Below are 26,610 nucleotides of genomic sequence, written 5' to 3' on the forward strand. Positions count from 1 at the left end.
TTGGTGTCTAGAGATGGTTGTTGAAGTTTATTTTGGGTTTTTTTATTCTGTAAAATGGGAAGTTGTTCTCCAGTTTGTGGTCAGTTCATAATGCAAGTGTTCTGTCATTCAAATTTGAGAATGAAAGAACATCTGCATGTTATGTTTGTATTTGTGTGAATTTTTCTAGTATGTAATCACAATATTTCTTTTATGTTTTAGGGAAAATGTCAAATTTTACCTCTCAGGTTTATAATTTACTGGTATTCTTGAACCAAATGAATGTGTGATGAAGCCACACTGTGAAGCTTTCGTTTTTGTTTTACTAGTGCTGTCACTAGTAAAACAAATCCAATTTTTTTTTTATTGTATTTATTGTTGGGCCTTATTTAAAATGAAACTACAATGACACAAAACTCATTCTATGCAGTTGTTGCTTTGTTTCTTCCAAAGCAATAGAAAAAGCTTTAAATAATCTACTGAATGTTGGACCTTTAACATATTAGTATTTTTTTAATGTTTCAGGTTCAGCTGATCAAAGCGCCTTCTTTATGACGGGAGCCTTATTGCTTTCCTGCCGTCGGTCTTCCATAAAGTTCATATTCTTGGCATGTATGGCCAGTAGTCGTCCTGTTGACACATTTTCCCACCTGAGCTTTGGATTTCTGCAGCTCCTCCAGAATCACCATGGGCCTCTTGGCTGCTTTGCCGTTTTTGATGATGAATTGAACAGTTCTAACCATTTTAAATTTACAAATCAAAAATAATACTTCCTGAAGCTTGTGGTTTAAGGGCTGTTAATGCTTCTGCAAGGCGCTGCATATCTTCCACCCCTGGCGACCTGTCTAGGATGTTTTACCCAATTATTATTAGAGATGGGCATTAAACTCGCTGCGGACCCTGCAAAGCTGGTGCTTTAAAACACTTTTTCCGTTTCATACTACTTCCATTAAGTGTCTGCTGGTTTAAAATGCTGAGAAGCCCAGAACTAACTGGTTTGTCACTTTAAAGCTTGAAGTTACTGATGTGATTTTTGCCTTAGAGATGGTAAAGATAGCTGAATAAGTTTATGTTGTAGATTTGCAAGTTTTATAAATTCTTTGTGCCAAATAAAACGTGTGTACGAGTCTTTTGCTCTTGTAAATTAAATCTTACACTCCTAAAATCACTTTGCCGGATTTCTTTGCTCAAGTTGAAGCTTTTCTGTCTGTTACAGTTTGTGTAACGTGTCTGATTCTCTGTGCACAGCCTCATGCGGCTGCATGCGTGTGGGATGATTAAATGGATTAAACCCAGGTGACGGCAGCAGACAGGCTGAGATTACACCGGCTGTTACAGTGAAGAGTTGCTACACGAGGAGACGTCATCCAGACAAAGGCAAAGATGGAGCGGGGTTTAGGGTCACTGATGAGGAGAGCCAATAATGATCGGAACTTTGTGTCTTTGTAAAATCCCAGCACAGTTAGCCAATGAACAGACATAGTTCAGATTAAACATATTTCTGGAGAAAAACTCAGCTTCTCAGAAAAATAAGACCAAAGAAAGCTATTCAATTTTAATCATCTTATCTAAAGTAATGACTGCTGACTTGATAGTCAGTCGTCAGGCTACACAAGGAAGGCAAGCCGCAAAAAGTCATTGCTTGAGAGTTTAGTGGGCCACAGAGTGCTATATTTAAAGATATTGTTTGAAAGGTTAGTGGAAGGAAAAAAAACCTGGAAAATCCATTGTAGAAATTGACTTGAACTCCATTAACTTTTATTACTGGTTGTATTTAAATGTTTATGTCATCAGGATTATGACTAAACAATAACAGACCCACAACATGTCAACCAGAGGAGTTTTAAATGGTAATGTTAATCTTCTACAGAGTTTAACATCATTTCCTAGACAACTTTCTCTGTCGTTTCAAATCTATTGTAAATCATTTGTAAATCTGTTATCTGGTTAGCTTAGCCACAAATGTGTACTCATGTTTCGTTTCGAGTGCTTCGAATTTGAAAGACTAATGAATCGAATGTTTCATAAAACTTATGCAAAAATTTTCTTGATATTCTAATCGAATTAAAGTATTTTTAAAAAAAACGTGTTTTAATGGTCAGACAGTAACGATGACCGGATTCAGTCCCTACTTTCTCCTGCACATGGCACGTTTGCAGCCGTCAGGTGGATCAGCAGATTATCTGTCACCAACTTGTGAATGAGCACAGAGGGAGGGATTTAACCGGTTCTGGCAGGCAGCCTCAGATGTCTGGGGTCATAAAAAAGCAGCCTACTCATCCGGCCTTGTTTCACAACCCAATCACTCTGGTCGTGCCGTCCTGCTTTTTTTTTTTTTTCCTTTGAATACTTGAGTCTAATCTCCTTAGTAAGACACTTTGTGGGACTGAACATAACCTGGCTTACTACGGTAGTCCATGAGGGAAATATAAATAGCTAAAGGTTAAAAGGCAGAGGCCATGACACAGTAATTGGAGGACGATGCAGTGAGAGCTAAAACTGGACTCACAAAATCAGCTACTGATAATTTATTAAAGATTCAAAGACTAATTAAAAATAGTTTTATACTTTAGAAAAGTGATTTTCCATCTACACATTTTATGTCAAGCATCAATAACTTTGCATACATTTTATTATCAAGTTAACTATGAATTTATGATGAATATAAATGTTTCCAGTTATTTAATAAGAGGCAACATTTTCTGCTTAGTTTGTATCAGAGCTGAGAGGCTTTAATATGATGCAACTGCCTGGTGTTGGTCAGGACTGAACCAGCAGCATTTTATACAATTGTTTTTAGAACAGCATTACAATAATCTAACCACCACGTTGTAGGAGAGTATTATTCCATGTCTGAGCTATGCTGATAGTGTAAATGACTGAATAGTGGCCCGGGAATACAGCCTTGAGGAACCCCGCATGCAATATTTCTGTTCAGAATTCAAATTACGGAATGAAAAAGGTTCTAGTCTGCAGAATCTATTTCACAAAATACTACACAATCCCTTGCATTCTTCCAATCAATGTTTGATTGGATCAACTGTTCGAGATCTCAGGAGGATTTTTAACCAGAGATGCAACTATAAGCTTTTTTTAATAAAAGAAATGGATCAGTTATTTACCAACAAGAACAAAGCAGACTGAAGACAAAAATTAGATTTATATGATTTATTAATTAAGAAATGTTACAAATGTGAAATTTCTTGCACAAACATTCCTTCCAGAAAAATCTGCCAATGCCTGACACTTTAAAACACAAAAGGATTCTCAGTAAATTGCAGCTCTACATACATCAACTAGTTAAAAATCACATTAAAAAAAAATTGTTAGCAGAAGCATGGTTGTGCGTTTCTGGCATGTGCACAAAAAAGGTCAACTAAATCTGGCACTGGTTAGATTCATGTAAGCTCTCTGCTACTACATCTATGTTACTGGTAAATCAGCAGTGTATAAAAATATAAAAAAGGCCATCATTTTAAGAGTCAAAAAACAATCCAGTTTATTTAAAATGACAGAAAGCTTTGACGGGTATTTAGCAACTCACACTGAGTAAGGCTTCAAACCACTGACCTTTAAAGATTTTGGGAAAAATGAGAGACATTTCCACAACAGAAGTTTTCTTAAATAAACTTTATACATTTTCTGAACTCAAATTATTACCACTTCAAACTGGCACCTTTCCAGGTGGTCAAAGAGTAAAAACTCATCCAAAAACCCTCCATGCGACTAGCTTCTAAAACTTAAAGAAATGAAAAGCACTAAGTGTAGTAAATGTTGGCATATGACAAAAACAATCCGAGGAAGAAACAAAATATATACAAGACAAAACCAAGATCTATGCAATATGCAAAAACAAAAGAAGGCGTTAACGTTGCTTTGGGCAGCAATATTCCCTCCCCCCTCCCCGACCTGCTAAGATTAAGCCAGTCTTCACTGAAGACTCCTCACCTCAACATCCCCACCCACGTATACCCGTTCATACACGAAAACATCACGAAACACGATTACGTCACTAAGCCTGTTAGTTTGGAAATGAGTGAAGCACTGTGAAACTCCAGAACCCTGTTTGCCCCGTTCTTCCCTCCCCATCCCCTCTCCCTTCACTCAGAGAGGGGAGATGAGGCTTTGGTGCAGTCGTTCCACTCATCCGTTTCGGGGTTGTACACCTCCACCGTACTGAGGAACTCGTTTCCGTCGAAGCCGCCCACGACGTAGATGGTTTCGCCCAGCATGGCCACGCCGGCGTTGCTGCGGGAGGAGATCATGCTGCCGAGCATCCGCCAGTCGTTGCGGGCAGGATCGTACACCTCGACGCAGCGGAGCGCGTGGGAGCCGTCGAAGCCGCCCACGACAAACAGCTTGCCTGCGTAGAGGCAAATAAACAATCTGCGCTTTAGTAAGTTTCTTCAAAATGAACAAGTTCAGGAATAGAAACCTGAAGGAAAAAAAAAAGGGGGGAATGTTCTAAGTTGTCAAATCCCCAACATGGTGGGAGATGGATCATGCTAAGGAGATTTTTTTTTTTTAAATATAAAACAGCATTGATGGGGAAATATGGAGCCCCTAAAAGGACATTTAAGAGAAAAATAAAAAATTGTGGTCTGCACAACTTACCATCTCTTGCATAAAAGTTTTTTTTTTTTTTTTTTATTCCAATAATGTCCCTTCAGGGATTCTGAAGGGAATAGAGGAGCAACCAACTTTTGCCTATTTTTCTTGCAAAATAGCTCAAGATCAGAATCAGATTCTAAATTGGATTTAGAGTTGGACTTTGACTAGGCCATTCTAACGTGTGAATTTGCTTGGACCTAAACCATTTAATATGGCCAAGTCCAGAGTCATCGTCCTGCTTCTTGAGCCTTTAAATCAATTCTGACCAAATGTTTTGCCACCACCGTTTTTTTTCCCGCCTCACAAAGATCCTCAGAGGAAAGAGGCTGAACACAAATGCACTCCACACCTCCATAAGTCTTAACTTCCAATTCGCTTCATTTTACCGTGTTGTCTATGAAATAAAATCTCATTAAAACTCTGTGGTCGGGCTCACCTGCGTGTACGGCCACAGCGGCTCCCCTGCGGGCCACGTTCATGGGGGCCACCAGAGTCCAGGTGTTGTTGTCCGGGTTGTAGCGCTCTACGGTGTTCAGGCAGTTCCACGACTCTGCTCCTCCGATCACGTACATGAAGCCATCCAACTCGCACACTGCGGCCTGGTGTCTCCCTGGAAACAAAATTGCTGCCGTTACCGATGCAGCTTCAGTGCAGAGCCTGCTTTTTTCAGCTGCCTGCATTATCCTATGAAATTTAACACTATGCAGCTTCATTTTTTTACCTTTACATTTCCAAATATACCGACACTGGTTACATTTATCTCAGAATGATATATTCAAAGCACGCAAATTGCATTAGTTATGGTAGAATGCTGTTTTTCAAGTATATATGCAAATTCTCCATGCCAACACTGTATCAGGGCTAATGGGTGGGCTTTCAGCGCCCATGATGCCAACACTTGGTGCACTGTATTTGACATATGTACGACTGTGGAACTGAACAGATACATACTGATGTTAAGGGAGGCACAGTTAGACCAGGTTTTCGCCACAGGGTCAAAAACGTCACAGTTCTTCAGGCCCTTCTGCCCGCAGGGGTCCGACCCTCCGACAACATAAAGCTTGTTGTTCAAGGAGCAGACACCTTTGGAGAGGACACAGCGGAGAGTCAGGCTGGCCGGTAAATTGAGTTTAAAATGTTAATGAGGTGTTGTTCTTATGAAAAGGTAATGATCCCCGGTGCAGCGGGCTGACCTGCATTGCAGCGGTTTGTCCTCAGCTCTGGCACCTGAACCCACTCATCAGTTTGTGGATCATACATCTCCCCACTGCTCAGCTCATCAGAATGTCCATTGGAACCCCCGATCACATACAGCTGACCCTGAGGGAGGCGGCCAGGACACAAAACAAGAAATTAACACATTCTGAACAGCAGGGACCAATAAAATGCAGCAGAATAAGGAGCCCAGTTATTTGAACAAGGAGTTGATAAGCACTTTACTGTTTACCTAAGACAAGTGGAACGAGTCCTAACAGGTGCAAGCGCACTCAGTCAATATTCAAAATGCCACTTTATTCTAGACTAAACAATAAAGTGAGATAAGAGCGAGTGGTTAAACCAACCATCAGCACAGCCATCTGGAACCGAGCCCTGGGAGTCCGCATGGGCGCCATGAAGGTCCAGCAGTCCTCACTGGGGTTGTAGCACTCCACAGTCCTCAGACACTCCTCTCTGTTGTAGCCCCCTGCAGGACCACAAAGGACCACCACACTCAATATCTGGGGAAGCATTTTATCTCTCACACACACAAACACACACCCGATGCACTGCAAAAAACACTAAAGCTTGCAAAGTATATTTGGTCTATTTTCTAGTGTGAATATCTTAGTACGCCTGAAATAAGACAAAAACCAACTTTCAAGTAACTTTTCAGCAGGAGGTTGTCAATAATTCCATAATGCAATGAAAAAGTACTAGTTCCACTGATTATTTTACTTATAACATGGGACAATGTCTTGTTTTTATAATCGATAGTTAGGAATTACTAACTGAAAACAAGCTCCCATATCGTACTGAAACGTTGCTTGTAAGTTAGTTTTGTCTTATTCCAAGTTTAGTAAGATTTTTGTACTACAAACTAGACCCAAAATACTTGGGGAAATTTAGTGTTTTTGCACTTATGGACGCAAAAAAAAAAAAAAAAAGCTAGCTAGCAGGAGTATCAGCAGCTAGGTGCAACCTCCTCGAGTCGCACGGTGCAATAAAGATGTCTACGCGGGACTCAAACTGACCTGTGACTAACATATTTCAGGTCAACCTATTTTTTTCAATGAATTTAAGGCATCTTAAGTGCTTAATTTTAGATATTTGAATTTAAGACTTAAGATATTTTTGCAATCCAGACACCCTGCGAGGTGTGAATAGTTTTAGGAGGCAAATTAACTGGCTAAATTTAAAGCTTACCTGCGGCGATGATTCTCCCGTTCAGGGCTGCGGTACCCAGGCCGGAGCGAGCGTAATGCATGGGAGAGAGTGGGTGCTCTTCCAGTTCCTCTGGCTGGGCCTCAAAACTGAGACTCTTCATCAGGCAGGGCGTTGCCGTCGGAGACGTCTGGGGACTGTTGCGACCGTGCAGGAAGATCACACTCAGCACTCCGTCCAGCACAGCCAGACAAAGATAGTTGCTGTCTAGGGAGACGGAAAGAAAGAAAAAAGTAGTTCATTTAAATTCCACTTCAGGCAACAAACTAACGTACATCAATCGATAAACACTTACTTGTGGTCTTCTCCGAGGCGATGTACTTCCAGTCTCTCCTGGTGGTTGGTTTTTGGACATTGGCTGCTTGGTTGGAGGGCGAGAGGCTTCCTGAAGAGCTGCAGCTCTGCTGTCTCTGGGCACTCTCACGCACTGGTTTCTTCTGCAAGAGCACAACGCAGCTACAGAAGCCGAGCTTGCACCACAGACCTGCCAATGGCCAAAACCGAAAGCTAACAGCATCCCAAACCAACGCTTTGATCTGGCTGGCCAATCTACGGTCATTTTAACAAGCCAAGCACCAACATGTTGCCAAATTTTTAAATCAAGTCTCTGCCAAGTTTACTGGCCAAAAAAAAAAAAAAAAGCAATAGACGCTCTCAGCTGACAGCAGTGGACATATTAAGCCGATTTTTTGGCGTTAAACACACCAAATCTACGCCAAGAACGGGACGAGACGTAGAACAACTAAAGTCAAACACAGGTTACTAAACTAAGCGCTGAACTGCCGAGTTATACTTCAGAGGCTCCCCAATTACAGTGAGGCCATCACCAAGCAGTTGAATACCTGAACAAACTGAAGGTGGTCGTCCTCGCCACCAAACACCTCACTGTGCCCTTCAATCACCAGCCCTCCATCCAACAGCTTATGGTCAGGTGAGTAGTAGAGGGTTTGCACCTGCAAGACAAACAGGAACAATACACCCATGTGGCTGTCTTCATGGCAACAGACTCAGAACCCCAACAACAAGGAGGGGAAGAGGAAAGAGGGAAGTCGGCAGAGCTGCGAACAGGAAGGGAGGGGAAGGACGAACATCTGGATCTTCATTTGAATGGAAAACCTCCTTTAAAAAGACACACAGGCTTCTGCTGATGCACACGCCGGGTTAACTGTGTGAGATCAAGAGGGGGAGCTGCTGAAGGGCTGTCAGTGGGTGGAGCTAGTTAATGTTGACTGCAAGAAGGAACTTGAGGAGAACTGAAACGACTGCATCTGGAAAAATCTTCAAATAGGCGACGCGCGTGTGTGTGTGTCCGTCTTGGCGTTGCGGCTGCTTCTAAAAGCGGTCGTTGAGCTGAAGAAGTTGGTCATTGTGTGGGCAGGCAAATCCAGAGAACAGCATCACATTTAGACCCTGCAGCTCCAGCCAACAAAACAAGCTACAAAAAAAAAAAAAAAAAAGACTACAGCAAGCAACGTTGCTGCAGTCACACAAAGGTTAAAAAATAAAACAACAATTTCAGAACAGAAAAAAAAATAAGTTTGCATTTGACAGTTTGTCTCATCAAGAGAGAGACATGTAAAATTGTAAAATTCCAAGTTTTCAGTCTGAAGGGAATTTTGAGCGGTGAAGGAATTGCACCTATTGCCTGTCTGTTGACCAGAATCAGATGAATTTCAGTTTGACTGGTGAGTCAAATTTGGTATCCAAAAATCTAATTTTACAAGGTCAGTGAATGCACCGTAGCTAAGGGATCAAATCAAACTGCTAAAAAGTTTCAGTTCCAGTCAACTGCTGGAGAGTAAACATGTTTTATATCTACAAGTTTTTGGAATTTGTAGGAAACAGATCTTATACAAAATAGTTGAATTTTCCACAAGTAACAAACCGAGTCTCTCCTTTGCTGGATCCAATTTAAATACCCAATTAAATTAATGATGCATCATCCAGACAAGCTCGTCTTACGTGGAGATAAGATTTACAATCACGTAAACCGCTGACCTGCAGATACCAATTTCAATTAATCAAAATATCACAGAAAGAACTATAATAAAATAAAAATTAACCAATGATTTCTCAAACGAGGCCCAATATAGTGAGCTCTTCGAAAACCTTTAAAAGTAACATTTTCTAGATTAGTGGAGAAAATCACCTTGAGATAAAACTAAAAAGCAAATTTCCTTTAGAGATTACAATTCACCGTTTATCTTATTTTAAGATTCTTTCAAAAATAACAGCTGTTCATATCTTAATTTCTAAGATTATGTAACTTTGCCAATATGCCACCCTCTATTGCAATTGTTCATTTACTGCAACTATTAATAACCCTTAAGAAGGCATTCTCTCATGATTGATTATTAAATATTTATATAGGTGAGGCAATGTCACACACTGTGTGTGAGAGAGAGGGCAGTCCACATTACGCAGGTCTGCAGTTAAACAAGATTTTAAAATTACATTAGAATTTATCAAAACTGGTGTAAATAGCCTAACAACTGCACACCTAAAAGGTGTTTGTGAATACATAAAGCGCTATACGGTCAGTGTTTGAAAAAAGGTTGTTGAAGCACAAAAATTGTCCCCACTCACTCACTCATTTCTCAAAGCATCTCTAACTGCAAGGGCTTGTAGAAAATTTACACAATTAGGTGCAAAAAAAAAGAAAAAAAAAAGCACAATAATTTGCTTAAAAAGGAGAAGCTCCAGTATAGCTTTGAAAATGTAGGAGCATTTTTAAATGTCAATGTAGAAAAATGCTCAATTTAAGCCAAAAAAAACAAAAAAAATTGATAAAAATCTGGAAACAAAAACAAAAAAACAAAAGTATTTTTCTGTTGTTCAAAATGGAATCTGCAAGTCAGAGATTTACAAAAATAGAGAACCAGCCAAAGAAGCTGAAGGTGATCCATTTCAATATATTTACAACGGATACAATGTAGAGTAAATGGTTAATGTAGTGACTGCTTAATGCTTGTGAGTAACATGATCTGGTAAATTGAGGAATGGGATGCAATCTGTATGCATGGAGAGGACAGATGGGGGCACAGTATTGCTTGGCTGCATAGAGGGGATGCTGAGAGGCAGCAGTGGTGCTCCTCTCCTCCCTGTTTTCTTTGACTCATTTACCCTGGTGGCTCAGTCCTGGCTCCTCAGTCTGGTCTCCTGCTGATGATAATAAACCTACAGGGGAAAATCAATGGGGAGGAGTGCCTGTTAGTGCTGGAGCAACAACCTAGAACCTGTTCAGATAGTCAAAAAACAAAACAAAACAAAACAAAAAAAAAAACAGAACAAAACCAGCAGTGAAAAAGCAGAACCAAGGACCAGACCTTTGGGAACCTTTTGAGTTTGTGTTTCAGATGAGACGAGCCCTGTAATATTAACATCGGGTTGTGTGTAAACCAACCACATACTCACAAAAAAAAAAAAGAAACCCAAAGGAGAAGCAAGAGCAAGCAGCAGCTCTTATTGGCTCACCTCTAATTTGACGTATGGATCAGGAATACAGTTTCATACTCCAAAAACCTCAAATCAGAGGAAAACAAAAGAACAGTCCTGACAAAGGAGCATGACATCGGCATGCCAGTTCTACTTCAATCTCCTTAATGACTTCTTGAAGTCAACAGGAGGAGGAAGGGGAGGGCAAAGTAAGACCAAAAGAACTGGTCAGAGTTGAGGCGGCGTAGTCTGATACTGACCTCTTCCATCAGTCGCTCCAGTTGGTCTCCATTCTCCCACAGGCTACGCTGCACCCAGTTTAGCACCTTCGAGTAGAGTTTGCCATTGCTGGGCAGGCTCAGGTTGTCTTCAAGCATCACTTCTAACTGTAAAATATAAAAAACTAAGTTTAATGCAAAGGTAACAGCAGGCCAACAGGTTAATAACTGTGGCCTTTAAATTTATCAGTGGAGAAAAACACAAATATGAAAAAAATATACATTTTCTTCTAGCATTTGCCAACTAATATTCTAAAACACTCAATGTTTTTGCGTTTAGTTAGTTTAAACCATTACCTTTAATCTGGGAAGTTTGAGGAAGTCCTCCTGTTCGGACACGTCCAGCAGATGGTCCTGAATGTAAGCATCCACCTTGCCCAAAAGTCTGCCGTCGCCCATGGAGTTGGCAAAGTTTCGGAAAGAGATGGCGTTCTGGGAATCCACTTTAGACAGCAGGTAGTCACCACAGATCTAAGGAGCAACAGGTTTTAAGATTGCAAAAATAATCAATGTGTACAATACTTCAAATAATTGATGATGTTTTAAGAAAATGCATACCTGTTTGACTCGCTCCATCTTGAACCTTTTGGCTACAGAGTACACATCCTTAACCAGCTCTCTCTCCGCCTTTAATCTGCAGCAACACAAACCGGATGTGAGGTATTTCATAAAGCAAAGAGCTCTGTGTGCATCAGGCGAACTAAGGAGCAAAAACAGCTACTCACTGGGCAGTGTAGGCATAGTTAAGCAAAACCTCCACAGCTTCAGGGTTCAGGTCCTCAAAAGTGATATGAGAGACTCCATGAGTCTCGATATCGCTGTTAAAGATCTCAAACAAATACGGACTGCAGCACGCCAGGACAGCGCGGTGAGCCATCAGCTCATGACCACACACCTGGAAAAAATGTACCAGAAAGTGTCAGAGTACGCTCTAGTGAAATGGGAAAAAAAATTGTTTTAATGCTCTGCTTTTAAAGGTAAAATAAAGACATTTTGTACCTGCAGTCTAACGTCGCAGAACTGACCACTCTTCCTCAGAGCATTCATTTTGGCCACGGTGGAATCCAGGAAAGTCTCGTCATCAAAGATCAAATAACCGTTTGGAGTCATCTTGGTAAATTTTGATTCAATTCCTGAGAACTAAAATGATGCAAGAAGTTTATCATAAAATAACTGTAGCTAGAAGGCATATTTTCTGCTCAAAGTGCAACATGCTTCCAAGCTGTCCATCTCCATTCATCAATGAATAACGTCAACTATTACAAAGGAGGATTACAATAAGGTGCTTGTAAGGCGCATTGTGTATCATTTATGCTACGCATTAGTCATAGGCTTACCTAATAGACAATAATCCAAATCCAGGGAAACGCCACAGCTGAGCGTAGAACAGAAACAGGCGAAGCAGACCAAGATCTCAGCAGAACCAAGTCTTCTTCACCCGAGGACAGGGATGGGAAGTCGTCAGAAGAGATGCCAGCCGACTACGAGCTGCGTAACAGGGAGAAGGGGAGCAGCCGCACGGACAAACTATCAGGCTTGAAGCGACTGTAATCAAGTCCTTGAGGTCCCGTTGGCTATAGAGTTGTACTTATTCTCTGTTGGTCATACATTATAACCTAAAAGGGAGAAATAACAAAAAAAGGAAAGCTTAGTCAAGTTGCCCGTTCTTGGCACCAGAGCAATAAAAGCATGAGTCACTTCCATGCAGTTAAAGAAGCAACCCGAGATGGAAGTTCAAATGTGTTACTCCTTTGTTTTATTTGTATTACATGTCCACCCACTAGGGGCACTGTTATGCCAGGAGCATATGTAATGGGTTTGTGTTCTTCTTCGTTGCTCTCTGCATGTCTGTGCGGAGGATGCACATGGCGGAATAAAGCTGAGTAAAGAAACTAGTTGTTTCTATGATTTAACATTGGTAGCAGAGGATGGTTAGTAACTACAGAGTTCCGCCAACGTTTGAGGAAGGAAAGCCTTATGAAAGCTGGAAGAATGAAGTCAACATTTGGACGAGAGTTACAGATTTGGAGTCGAAAAAGCAAGCGCTGGCTGTCGCCCTGGCCCTGTCTGGAAGAGCGCGGGACACGGCGATGGAAATTCCGGTAGATGATCTAAATAAAGACACTGGAATGACAACGTTGTTCGCTAAACTAGATGACTTGTTCTTAAAAGAGGAAAAGGACAGGATCTATGAAGCATACTCAAATTTTGATCGGATTATAAAAGAAGTTAACATGTCGATGGCGGACTATATTATTGATTTCGAGCAGCGTTACTCACGGATGAAGAAATACAACATGGAGCTGCCTGACCCAGTTTTGGCTTTTAAGCTTTTAGACACCGCGTGTTTGGATATAACGGACAGACAGTTGGCTTTAACGGCATGCCCAGATGTAACATTTGCTTCAATGAAGTCCGCTTTGAAGAGAATATTTGGGGGGGAAAAAGGTGCGGCAGCAGAAGGCATTAGCCAGGAGTCCGTGTTTGCAACAGAGCAATGGCGGCAAAAAGGAAAGTTCTGGCGGCAGAGTCCCCATAAGAAAACTTCACAGCTCAACACTCCGCAGCCCGGTACAAACCCGCTGGATAAGTACGGACGACGGTCAAAATGTGCAGTGTGCCAAAGTACTTTTCACTGGGTTAAAAACTGTCCGCATAAAGCTGATAGTGTTAAAATGGCTGATGATACAAAAGACGTGGAAGAGTGCAATTTAACTCTGTACACCAAAGAATCAGCAACAGATGCAGAAATATTCATGACAGAATGTCTTGGCTCAGCAATAATAGACACTGCTTGCACTAGGACAGTTTGTGGACAAGAGTGGCTGGACAACTATAGTACTGTATTACAAAAGAAAAGTATGAAGTCTATGAAAGAGACAGAAACACAAAGTCACAGGCCCTTCAAGTTTGGAGATGGAAAAATCGTCTACTCCATAAAAAAGGTAAAGATACCTGCTAAAATTGGCAACACAAAGTGTAATATAGAAACTGAAGTAGTACCTGTTAACATCCCGCTGCTACTGAGTAAGACCTCATTGAAAAGGGCAGGGACTGTTTTGGACATGGAAAGGGACAGTGTAGTGATGTTTAATCAGCCTGTCAAACTGGACTTTACTAGTTCAGGTCATTACTGTGTAAACATTGTGGACAGTGAGAATAGAAGTTTCATTCACTCTGATAAGCTATTGCAAGCTAATGAGGAAGAAATACTGACTACAACAGACAAGATGAACACAAGTGAAAAGATGAAAGTTCTGGAGAAACTTCATAAACAGTTTGGACATGCCTCTGCTGACAAAATACAGAGACTCTTGACTAATTCTGGCAACAAGGACACAGAATGTGACAGTCTGCTGAAAAACATTGTGAACCAGTGTGAAGTGTGTCAAAAATATTGTAAGACCAAACCAAAACCTGCTGTCGGCTTACCATTGGCATCTACATACAATGAAACTGTTGCTGTAGATCTGCACGAACTTGAACCTGGGGTTTGGTACCTACACATTATTGACCAGTTTACCCGTTTCAGTGCTGGTAGTGTCTTAACCACCAAGAGGTCTTCTGAGATAGTCAGACGTTTTATTCATGATTGGATCAGTGTGCATGGCCCACCACAAAAGTTGTTCAGTGACAATGGTGGTGAATTCAATAACGAGGAAGTGAGAGACATGGCCGAGAACTTTAATATTGAAGTCAAGACAACACCTGCTTACAGTCCATGGAGCAATGGACTGTTAGAGCGCCACAATCAAACTCTGACAGAGATTTTGCTAAAAGTCAAAGCAAGTACTGGATGTGACTGGAGCACTGCCATGGACTGGGCCCTGATGGCAAAGAACTCTATGCAAAGTGTCCATGGATACAGCCCACATCAGCTGGTGTTCGGGCAGAATCCTAACCTGCCTTCTGTATTAATAGACAAAGCTCCAGCTCTAGAGGGCACCACCAAGAGTGAATGGGTTGCCAAGCACATTTCAGCCTTGCATGCTGCAAGAAAAGCTTTTACAGAAGCAGAATGTTCAGAAAGGATACGGAGAGCACTAAAGAAACAGATGCGGCACATAGACGAGCGATATGAAACTGGAGACAAAGTTTTTTACAAAAGAGTGGATTGTCCAGAATGGAAAGGACCAGGAGTGGTGATTGGTCAAGATGGTGCAGTCGTTTTTGTTAGACACGGAGGCACCTGTGTCAGAGTCCATCAACTCAGATTGAGGAAAGTTACTCATGAGAATGAAGAACCTCAGATTACCTGCGTTGAGAAGAACAATCGAGGACAACACACAGTGGACATCATTGAAGAGGATGTAGAAGGAGACACTATTGCAGTAAATCCTGAGAATCGTCATTTGCTTGCTCCTGAAAATACAGAGGCTGAGAGACCGCACTCTGAGAACACCATCATAAAGACAGGTCAAATTGTGACATTCAGAAATGCAGAGGGTGTACCACAAAAAGCCAAAGTGTTGGGACGTGCCGGCAAAGCAACTGGGAAATACAAGAACTGGGTTAACTTGGAGCTGCTTGAGCCAGCAGAAGTGGCTGGCAACAGTGAGTCAGCTGACCTGTCACAGTTGGAGGATCTTCACATCCAGGCAGATGCTGAGGTTACAGATATGCACGAGGATGTTTTTGTGAATAAGGACATATCGTTTGATGAAGCAAAGGAAAATGAAATAAAAAGCTGGAAACAAAATCAAGTGTTTGAGGAAATTGAAGACAAAAGACAAAAGTGTGTCTCTACTCGTTGGGTGTGCACTCTGAAAGAGACTGAAAATGGAATAATGCCAAAAGCAAGACTTGTTGCACGAGGATTTGAGGAGCTAAAGGTTTCTGACCTACAAAAGGACTCTCCAACCTGTGCCTCGGAGTCACTGAGACTCTTGGTGGCAGTTGTATGTCAAAAACAATGGGAACTTCACTCTATGGACATTAAATCTGCCTTTTTACAAGGAATGCAACTGTCCAGAGACATTTTCATCAAGCCTCCTCGAGAGGCTAATAGCACAGGTGTGCTTTGGAAACTGAAAAAATGTGTGTATGGTTTAGCTGATGCTTCACTGTATTGGTATAACAGGGTAAAAAGCATCATGATTGAAGCAGGAGGCATCATGTCTAAGGTTGATCCTGCAGTTTTCTATTGGCTGGATGAGCACAAAAATGTAACTGGTGTACTTGCTTGTCATGTTGATGATTTTATATGGGGTGGATCACACATGTTTTCAGAGTCAGTCATACCTCACCTGAGGTCAAAGTTTAATGTCGGTCGTGAAGCACACAATAGCTTTTCCTATGTGGGTGTAGATCTTGTTACTGAAGGTGAGAAAGTACAAATACACCAAGAAACATACATTCAGCACCTGCAGTCCATACACCTCTCACCCTCACGAGCAGCAGAGTCCGCTTCACCTCTCACTGAGAAGGAGACAGAGCAACTTAGATCTAAGATAGGCCAACTTCTGTGGGTGGCAAGACAGAGCAGGCCTGATGTCATGTTTGATGCTAGTAATTTAGCATCCCGTCTCAAACATGCTACAGTACAGACCATTAATGAAGCAAACAGAGTTGTGTGTAAGCTCAAGGCCAAGTCTGTTGAATTGAATTTTCAACACCTTGGGGACGACGGTAACTTAAAGATGGTTACATTCACTGATGCATCTTTTGGAAATCTTTCAGATGGAGGTACTCAAGGTGGCCACTTCATTGTTTTGATGGGTGACAACGGGCGGTTCTCTCCCATTGCATGGCAGTCAAAGAAAATTAAGAGAATTGTCAGAAGCACACTGGCAGGTGAAACACTCGCCATGTCTGAGGGGATTGATAATGCCATTTTTCTTTCCGCACTCTTTTCTGAACTCAGTGCTGGTAATACTGCTTGTACTCCACCTATAATCTGTGTGACTGATAATTTCTCTCTTGTTGATGCACTTAAGTCAACTAAGTTTGTTGCAGAGAAGAGGTTACGCCTGGAAATGAGTTCAATTAAAGAACTGATGCAAACTAAGAAGGTTCATCAAGTGGTGTGGTCTCAAACAAAAGACCAACTTGCAGACTGTTTAACAAAGAAGGGAGCATCCACAACCTCACTCCTTAGGGCTCTTTATGAAGGACTATGGATTCTTCAGTAAATTCAGTCATAAGATGTTTCACATTCTGTTACTTTGAGACTGTTCTGACAAAAATCTTTAATTGCTATGCTTTCTCATAAGTTTTTTTTTTAGAAAAGTGGGAGATTGTTACTCCTTTGTTTTATTTGTATTACATGTCCACCCACTAGGGGCACTGTTATGCCAGGAGCATATGTAATGGGTTTGTGTTCTTCTTCGTTGCTCTCTGCATGTCTGTGCGGAGGATGCACATGGCGGAATAAAGCTGAGTAAAGAAACTAGTTGTTTCTATGATTTAACACTCAATATCGCTGTTAAAGATCTCAAACAAATACGGACTGCAGCACGCCAGGACAGCGCGGTGAGCCATCAGCTCATGACCACACACCTGGAAAAAATGTACCAGAAAGTGTCAGAGTACGCTCTAGTGAAATGGGAAAAAAAATTGTTTTAATGCTCTGCTTTTAAAGGTAAAATAAAGACATTTTGTACCTGCAGTCTAACGTCGCAGAACTGACCACTCTTCCTCAGAGCATTCATTTTGGCCACAGTGGAATCCAGGAAAGTCTCGTCATCAAAGATCAAATAACCGTTTGGAGTCATCTTGGTAAATTTTGATTAAATTCCTGAGAACAAAAATGATGCAAGAAGTTTATCATAAAATAACTGTAGCTAGAAGGCATATTTTCTGCTCAAAGTGCAACATGCTTCCAAGCTGTCCATCTCCATTCATCAATGAATAATGTCAACCATTACAAAGGAGGATTACAATAAGGTGCTTGTAAGGCGCATTGTGTATCATTTATGCTACGCATTAGTCATAGGTTTACCTAATAGACAATAATCCAAATCCAGGGAAACGCCACAGCTGAGCGTAGAACAGAAACAGGCGAAGCAGACCAAGATCTCAGCAGAACCAAGTCTTCTTCACCCGAGGACAGGGATGGGAAGTCGTCAGAAGAGATGCCAGCCGACTACGAGCTGCGTAACAGGGAGAAGGGGAGCAGCCGCACGGACAAACTATCAGGCTTGAAGCGACTGTAATCAAGTCCTTGAGGTCCCGTTGGCTATAGAGTTGTACTTATTCTCTGTTGGTCATACATTATAACCTAAAAGGGAGAAATAACAAAAAAAGGAAAGCTTAGTCAAGTTGCCCGTTCTTGGCACCAGAGCAATAAAAGCATGAGTCACTTCCATGCAGTTAAAGAAGCAACCCGAGATGGAAGTTCAAATGCGTCTCATCTCTGTCCAGATTCACTCCAAGTTCTCCTTCCAAAAACATATTTTTCCAAACACGCAACAGAGCTGTTAACGCCTCCATGTTGACACAAAAAGATGCATCAAGCTCAGAGATTATTCCTATTCATGAAAATGGATCAAAACTATGAAGTCCCAACCTTTGCTGTCAAGCACATCAACCAACACCATGTGCTGTGGTGCACTTTTTGTTTTTAAAAAATTGCTTTGATGTATAGATGAGGATTCTTCACTTTCCATTGAATTCAAACAATGGAAAGTTTTAAGTTATCTGCAGCACATATTTTAATAATGTTTACCAAATTCAGCTAGGAAACTTAATTAAAAAATAAATAAATAAACATTCTGTGCAGCTGTGTCCATTTGCTTCACACTCCTACCTTAAATCTCCACATCAGCGGTCAACATCCCACCTGTCCAGGAAGAATGTCTTATTTCAACTCATGTCAAGAACTTTGTCATCACTCTGAATTGAGACCTCTGAAATAGTGACAAGCCTGAGGAGCTGGCTCCTCCTAAAATGAGAGTCCCTTCAGTCACCCCCCACCCCTGGCCAAATAAGGAAAATCCTGGGGTGTGTGTGATATTCCACACCCACTGAGAAGTTGGCGATAAACTGGATTTGTTCAGAAATGCAGAAAAAGTTCACAACGCCTAAAGCAAAACACTAAAAACAGTCAGAAAGAGTTCATTGGCACTTCAGGAATTCAAATCTAACTTTGTGCTCTGCAGTGTTGCATCTAAAAGAAATCCGAGGCTTCCCCCAATCAGAAGGCCTAATCGCAGTTGTACCAACAAGACCGTAATTCTAGAAATTAACACCATTCTAATCCGATGAGTGACCATGTCTACCAACTGCATATTGCATTTTATTGGACAAAATCTGCCAAATGTTTTACTGTCAACCAACTGTGAAAAAAAATGGACAAGAAAAACCTGAACAACTACATTGTCGGCCATCAAATCTACACAAACCGTGAAGTTTTCCTGAAACTATTTAGTTATACAACAGGAATATGACTCATACTAATTTTTTTAAAAAATTGCTAATGTAATATAATTATTGCTACAACTGATGTCATGCATAACAATTGTTGATTTAAAGTTTATATATATATAATCCTCCATTGTGTTTTTAACAGATTTTTTGTGCACTCACACATGAAATATTTAATAGTTGTCTGCTTTTCCAAAAACACTAAGAATTATTCCTTACCCTTTAAGACTTCCTCTACAGCCCTTTCCTGGCTGAGTTACACAATGTCCTTCCAAGATGAGAAGCTGCATGCTCTCTGTAAGCTGCTTAATAACCACCATCACACTGACCCTCTGATGTCTTGAACATAAAAACCCCATAGGAATACCATAAAAACATTCACAAAAAATAGTTTTTATGGCATATATTCACAGAAGAGAGAGAGAGAAAAAAAAAGAAAAAACAAGGAAGTGCAACATGCAGGCTAGTCTTGAATAATTTATGTGTTCGGAGAAATCCCTGTATATAATTAACATCTGTGTAAGAAAAAGAGCAAAGGAAATAAATGAATAATCCAAGACAGTTTTTCAGTGACCTACTAAACTCATGACCATGTCGCACAGCGTAGGTCTAATTTTGTAAAGCCATAAGAACAAATTCCAACTTAAACCAAATAGGCAAAATGTAATAAGTAACTACCCATGTAGCTTGATAGACTGCAAAACAAACAGACCAATATCACTGTTACACAAAGAAACATTTGATCAGTAACAGAAAAACTTAAGTCTCCTGTAAAGGTCAATAAATTAATTGTTTAACAATTTAAGAGTAAATCAGAGCTTTTCCCACCCAAAGATGTCAAGTTATTTAATTTACTCACTTTATACTTTAAGCGGTGCAAAAAAGAAAAATAAACTCTCTTTATCCATCTTTCTGCCGTCACATCTGCCATGTGACAGCAGAAAGAAATCGGAAGAGCTGAATCAGCAGTTTACACACTCTAATCGGAAATCAGCTACAAAACATCTGATTGGTTATCCCAGAAAAAGCAGAAGCCATGGAGAATGCTACATATAGTCTTTTATATTCCAGCACACTGCATGCATTCATTCGGTCCGATTGTGCATGGATGGACCATTGACCCACTTCCAAGTTGTTATGCAACATCTGGCAGAAGATTCCTGGTGGAGGCTCAAGTGTTCAACTCCTCCACATTGCTAGGTCCACCACAATAACTCATACAGTCTTGTTTTCATTTTACTGAAAGGAGCCCTGGCAGCCATGCCACACCCCCAACGCTCTACATGGTTCTTTTAACACGTAGCTTCCACTTCAGTCACAGTATTGGCCATTTTACTCTGAAAGCTTTGCCAATTGAAAGATAATGCCTAAGTAAGTAATGCGATTGTTGATTACAACCACCAAGTGCACACAAAATTCATAAGCAGAGCTACAGTGATGAGAGGAAAAATCCATTGAGGGGGAAAAAAGAACAGAACAAGCAGATGGAAAAAGAAGAAGGGAAAAAAACAGCAGATCAGTGCTATAAAGAGCGAGGCTCTGTTGATCGGTTTGTTACAGACGGGAGGTCTGATTGTATTTTCCCTCTCTCCAATTATTCCATCTGATTAAACAAGCACAAAAGTGCAGGTCTGACGCTAAACAATCAATGCTTGTTAGACACTCCCCCTGGTGGCGAAGTGGAGTATTGGGGAATATTCCCCCCACATTCACGGAGTGGAAATTTACCAGTTGAATTTTAACATAAACTATCTATATGCAACGACGACTGTAAACAGGACAGGCGCTTTACGTGTTTTAAAAATAAATGTAGTATACCAGACTGAAATTTTATAAGATTTTTGGAATAATAAAAATATGAAACGAGACATGTGACGGAAACACCCCGCCCCCCACCCTATACAAAAAAAAAAAAAAAAAAAACCAATACAACTTTCAACACAGCGCTTATTGTAATGATTTGATTTATTTATTTTATCTACTCTGAATCAGTTTAGGAGATTATTAAGTTCATAGACATTTTTTTCTATCATCCATCAATTCGGAACAACCACGTGGTTTTAATTTTCAAAACCATTAATAGCTGAATACCACTGCATTAGGCCATGATTTACGAATATGAAATGTAAGAGATGATGAAAGGAACTGTGTGCACAATGTTTATGACTAAGAAGCACAAAAAAAGAGAAGAAAAAAAACGACACAATATGGCACTAAAAGCACCATCCCCCCCCCCTGAGGGCACGGCGTCTCATGTTCTTCTGTTAGAGGCAACGTACAGACACAGCCTGCAACAGCAGGGCCCTGATGGATGGCTGCGAGCCAGAAGTCATTTACTGTGCTCGCCATCGGAATCTGGGTCAGGAACGGGGAGCCCCCTTAAGTATCCGATTAGGCTGACTCGACTTTGGCACACATTCCAAACGTAGACGATTCTAATAATTGTCCTAACGAGCCAACTGAAGAAAGGGGCAGCTAGCAACCAAAGGGGATGAGGTCCTGAAGCAAGGCAGATGTTAGCTCTCCAACTGCACAACCTGCTGCTTACTTACAGTTTAGGATGGGGGAGCCGTGTGACAGCCACGGCGGCGTGAGTCATTAAATTCAACTATCAGCAGCGGATCTTCGCGGACTGTTCGTGTGTTCAGTCATTAAAGCGGAAAGAGGCGGTTCGTGCGACATTTCCGCGCCTCTTTAACATTCGCGCTATTTAGCTTCCTTTGTTACATCTCAACCAGGGACTATAAACGACCAATCACCGCCAACTCAATAGCTAATATGTAAGAAGACAAAGGTTTAACGGTTCTCAACGTGCCAACCCCTAACGACTTAACAGACAAATAAACGTTCGTTCACAAATGAGAAAGAGGAAAAGGAGAAAAACCTTACCTGAGGCGTTTGACAACAAGCGATATTAGGCATATTTAATGCGAATTCAGAGTTTGTTGGTTCGGTTTAAGGAGGAGACGCAACGCGACTTCACTCAAGGCTTGTAGCGTGATTAACAGATGTCTATTCTGTCACTGCGGAACAAGTACGTCCACTCACTCAGTCCAGGATGGAATGGCTGGCGAGGAGAATGCGCGCTCCCGAAAAATGACCTACGCTGCTTGCAACGTCATTAGTGGGCGGTGCTACAAGCTTTTTAACGCCCAAGTGAGTATGGAAGGCTATTAAAACATTTAATCAATTCGCGTGCGTATTAGAAATATATCACCACTTAAAATTGGTAGCAGAAAGCTGTTCACAGATAATTGGGGGAACGTGGTCTAATGGTTCAGAGCAAGATCAATAGCGTTAGATAATGAATTCATTTTGACTTTAATTAAATGCGCTATGGGTGTCAAATTTAAAGCGTTTCCAGGTGTCATTAAATAGCAATCTTGCTTGCCGTAAAAACGGGGACGATCTGTAGGAAAGGCCATGTTAGTGGTTCGACCGACGTGGACCATTTACTAAAGGGCTCTAAGGAGGAATACGTTTGATGTCCAGAATTTTTTAAACGAAGAAATACATTCTACATAATACATAAGAAAGAATCAACAGAGCCTAAATGATATGAAAATGATCCCTAATCACATTACATAGTAATCACAAAACACCACAAGAACAAAACAATCACTGCTGAAAATCCTCAACCACAAAATGGTCAAGAATTTAAAATAAGCAGTTTGTAATATGAAATTAACAATAATAATAATAATAATAATAATAATAATAATAATAATAATAATAATAATAAAAACAAATAAAGTGAAATTGACCTCTTGTCACATTTTGCATTGATAACTATTCCATTCAGACGTTGTACTATTTAAACCCTACTGCAAAATCCAGAGTAGACATGTTAAACGCCTGGTAAATGAAAGGATCACTTTTGTTTCACTCTTACTGTTTTACTCCCCATTTGCCTTAATGTGTGAGCTCTGACTCATGGCATCTAACTGAACAATCACCTTTGCATGGGTCATCTCATGTCCATTAAGAGGGAACATCCGGGCCAAATCTTCCCTGCAGAAGCACACACGTCACTGACTCATTCATATGCCTTGACTGAAAAGAGCTTAGTCCTACCAAAGGTCGTCATTAATTAGATTAGACAGCAAGGCCTCCTGTTATAACAAAGGTGTCAGTCAGAGTTTCAAAGACTAATTGTGATGCTTCACACCTTTATGTAAACCCATGGAAGAGTAAGTGATTGTCTTTACAAAAGCATTGTATATGCTCAAATTTCACTTTATAAGCTTTAGTGTGTAGATTATTCTAACACATGTCTCCATTCATGAAACAATGACAAAAACTGACTGGTTGCCAAGGAGGACATACATCAAATTTCACCTTTTATGAGTGAAGACCAGGTCCTTCTATGCACAAACATCTCAGAGGACCAATCATTAAAAAGGTTACAATACATTTGTTGATTTTATGTAAACCATTTGAACTAATCTAGCACATGCCCACTTCCAGATAGCTCTGAGTAGCTTTCCTTAGATTACAAAACACACTGTGTTGTAAATACAACCACAACTCCAAGCCTTTCTCAGGACACCATTTGGTGCTCAATGAAAGGTTTGTCTTCACAAATGGTCTTTGGGGTCTTTTACTATCAGCATTCCCCTGATGGTCTGCAGAGATGAATAAGATCCGTTGGCAGGCGCTCAGGCTATTTTCTCAACAAAGTGGCCAGATACTCAGACACAATCCTTGCAATTACTGCTTATGGAGTACAGCCAACACAGTCTGCTTTCTTCTTTAGTTCTGTACTGATTTGGTTTACAAATAGAAGTAGTAAAAGGGGTAGTGACTCTCCCATACGTCATAGGAAAGAAGCTGAGTTGTTTTTATTAGCCATTGTAAAATGCAAAAGTCTGTAAGGAATTTTGCACAATAATTACAGAGATGTGAAAAATACAAATGATAAAGTGAATGATTAAATCTGACAAAAAACAAACAAAATAGATAGACTGAAGTTTGTAATTGTAAAGTGACATATTGGGAAAAAGTTCAAGAGGCACGAGTTGTTTCGCAAGGCATTGCATTTCATGCATCAACACATAAATCGAAAAGAAGGACACATGTTTGGTCATGTTTCTCTGTGAATAATCAGTTCTTCACAAAAAAATTCCCATTTTCTGCATCCAGGCAGCATTTTAGCAGTATGCTTGACCTGCTCTAGAAACCAACACAAATATCAGTACAGAAATAGTCAACAAAAATCTACACACACCCATTTAAATCTACAGCTCTCTGAAATCAATGAAATATAAAAAATCACAGTTGCTCCTGGACGTGTCTTGATTTTCATGCCTTTCAAGCTTAGAATGGCTCTAAAACCTAAAGTGAGTGTGGTGTAAGTGTTTGGCCTCCATCTTTTTGCATGCAAAAACATCACAGCTCTTGTTTTGCTGAGTCATCTTATGGGCTCTAGCGCCCCTCATTCTTTATAGAGTTGCTCAGTGAAGCTGCAGAAATGTTTCCTGACAAGGACACTATAAATATTTTAGGAATTCAGGCACATGCCCACAGCTGCTGAGAAAAGGAGGCTACATACAAGATGGATGTTAAAGGACATGAATCTGCAAACACAAAGATTTTTATACCCTACTTTTCTCTAAATTCCCTGTGCCATTTTGGTAGTCTCTTAAAACTGTCATGGCCCTTATAAAGGTATTTAAATGTTTAATTTCAATGTTTACCACTTTTCCACTATGTACCACATAATCTTATCACCAAGCCATAGCAGACACAAACCATAAAATTGACATCACCAAACATCCGAGAGACTCAGTGAAAGCTCAATGGCAAGATTTGTTTTCATGTTGAGGCTTGTTTTTATAGCACCATGTGAGGTGATGTCACACAATCTTCATGTCTAGAATCACCAGACCTCACTGAAGGATAAAGATATTTTCCAAAGAAGTCTAGCATGAAAGGGTCGCTCGTGCTACCATGATTTTTTTATCATTTCACATATCTCTTTTGTTGTCATTTCCTTTAAAAAGACTTAGTATACAGCAACTAAAACAAATATGTTGTTTAAAAAAAAAGTCTAATTTATTTTGTATTGCTGAAGTCTCACTGCATTGCAAATAAAGTGCTTGTTAAAATTACAGGCAGTGTAGCTTTAACTGCAAATACAAATGAACCAATTATTACGGAAGAGGATTAGGGCCACTGGAAAAAAAAAACAGTTCTGACTTTAATCTCAGAATTCTGACTTTAATCTCAGATTTCTGAGTTTTATTTTTTTTCCAGTGGCCCTAATCCTCTTCCGTAAATAATGTTGAATTACAATGGCTATTGGTAATTTCACATATGGAAAACCATGTACTTTTACAGTTATTGTTCTTTTTAGATCAGACTTATTTTAGATACAAAAACGGAGCTAGCTACGAATGCTTTTGCTCTACCACAGGGATATGTTTTGCACAGTATTATTTTTCTGCCATTTTGATGTGGTGTTAGGAAAATAAATTTAAAATATGCCAGTTTTAAAACTTAACCACATGTACAATATTATATAAAATTAACAGCGTTTTAAAATAAGAAAATTTGGTTCTAAATTGTCTCCATGGTCCAGTGGGCATCTCATTTGTAGGATGTTTCTATTAACTATAACACAATAAGTTGAATTAAAATAGTTTAGTTTTAGTTTTCTATAAAACACAATTCTTAACCTCTGTGGACTGAGCAGGCATTCACGGGGATCGTGGCTGTTTGTGTGAGTTTAACCTTTTGATCTTCTTGATCAACTGGTGTAAAACTGAATGCAACATATAATATCTGTAAAACACATAATCTAATTTGTAATCTCTCCTAGTTGTTAGCAACATGTCTTGATTGAAATAGCCTAATTATAGTTTTTGGATTAATAATTTATTCTGCTCTACTGATCTTTATGTTACCTGTAGTTACAGCAGATTGCCTCCTAAATCTTTTGATCTGCCTTTTGTTTGTGTGGGAAACAATCAGGAGAAGTTCCAGCTTCACACTGATCTGTGAAAAGCCATAAAACAGCAGGAGTTCAGGCCAGTAGAGGAGAAGCTCTGCTTCCACTTTCATCAGATAAAGGGGACAATTGGTGTTTGATCTTCAAAACAAATTGTAGGGAGTTTCTAGCTTTAAAGAGGGTCCGAGACACCTCCTGTTTGGATGAGCAAATATACGCTTTATTTTAATAAATTAAAGAGAAGAATATACCTTTATTATATTTGTGCATGTGAGAAACAAACTAGATTTGCTCTTGCAACTCTCCAAAGACATCTTTGCCTTTCTCTCTTTCTTTCTTTCTTTCTTCTTTTTTTCTATTTGTCTCAGGTAAATAAATGTCTGTTTTAGAGTGTTTGAAGTGTCTGTGTTGTCAATGTGATTTTATACTTTTAAATGTTAGAACAAACTCTGAAAATGTATGACGTGGAGCTTTGACTGTCATCTCTATGTGGCTTTTGTTTCCACGCATGGAATCATTGAATCCGGGAGCACAAGAGAATATAACGAGCTAGAACTTAATGATTTATTAATC

The 26,610-nt window shown here is 40.2% G+C and overlaps 1 protein-coding gene and 2 long non-coding RNA genes across 4 annotated transcripts; all 3 read right to left on the reverse strand.

The window, feature by feature from the left end:
• Positions 1–3,132: 3,132 nt before the first annotated feature.
• On the reverse strand, positions 3,133–12,356 carry ivns1abpa (influenza virus NS1A binding protein a). Of its 2 annotated transcripts, none has more exons than XM_081606116.1 (14): positions 12,062–12,356; positions 11,724–11,857; positions 11,450–11,619; positions 11,283–11,358; positions 11,022–11,195; positions 10,707–10,832; positions 7,854–7,964; positions 7,307–7,448; positions 6,994–7,218; positions 6,153–6,274; positions 5,784–5,910; positions 5,542–5,673; positions 5,027–5,200; positions 3,133–4,342 (listed from the first exon to the last, which is right to left on the reverse strand). In XM_081606116.1, the coding sequence occupies exons 2-14, from the start codon at positions 11,832–11,834 to the stop codon at positions 4,080–4,082; spliced, it is 1,953 nt and encodes a 650-aa protein (XP_081462242.1). In that variant the 5' UTR covers positions 11,835–11,857; positions 12,062–12,356; the 3' UTR covers positions 3,133–4,079. The 2 variants fall into 2 exon arrangements, with proteins under 2 accessions (XP_081462242.1, XP_081462241.1); XM_081606115.1 differs by having other exon boundaries at positions 11,724–11,864.
• LOC145551408 (uncharacterized) lies at positions 10,135–10,700 on the reverse strand. Its single transcript, XR_014087234.1, has 2 exons — positions 10,486–10,700; positions 10,135–10,379 (listed from the first exon to the last, which is right to left on the reverse strand). It is a non-coding gene; the product is annotated as an uncharacterized LOC145551408 (long non-coding RNA).
• Positions 12,357–17,133: 4,777 nt separating the features above from the next.
• Positions 17,134–22,171, reverse strand: LOC145551407 (uncharacterized). Its single transcript, XR_014087233.1, has 4 exons — positions 21,978–22,171; positions 17,665–17,943; positions 17,327–17,460; positions 17,134–17,222 (listed from the first exon to the last, which is right to left on the reverse strand). It is a non-coding gene; the product is annotated as an uncharacterized LOC145551407 (long non-coding RNA).
• Positions 22,172–26,610: the final 4,439 nt, after the last annotated feature.

The sequence above is a fragment of the Poecilia reticulata genome, chromosome 4, assembly GCF_904066995.2.
Source record: "Poecilia reticulata chromosome 4, P_reticulata-male-v2, whole genome shotgun sequence".
Lineage (NCBI taxonomy): Eukaryota > Metazoa > Chordata > Actinopteri > Cyprinodontiformes > Poeciliidae > Poecilia > Poecilia reticulata.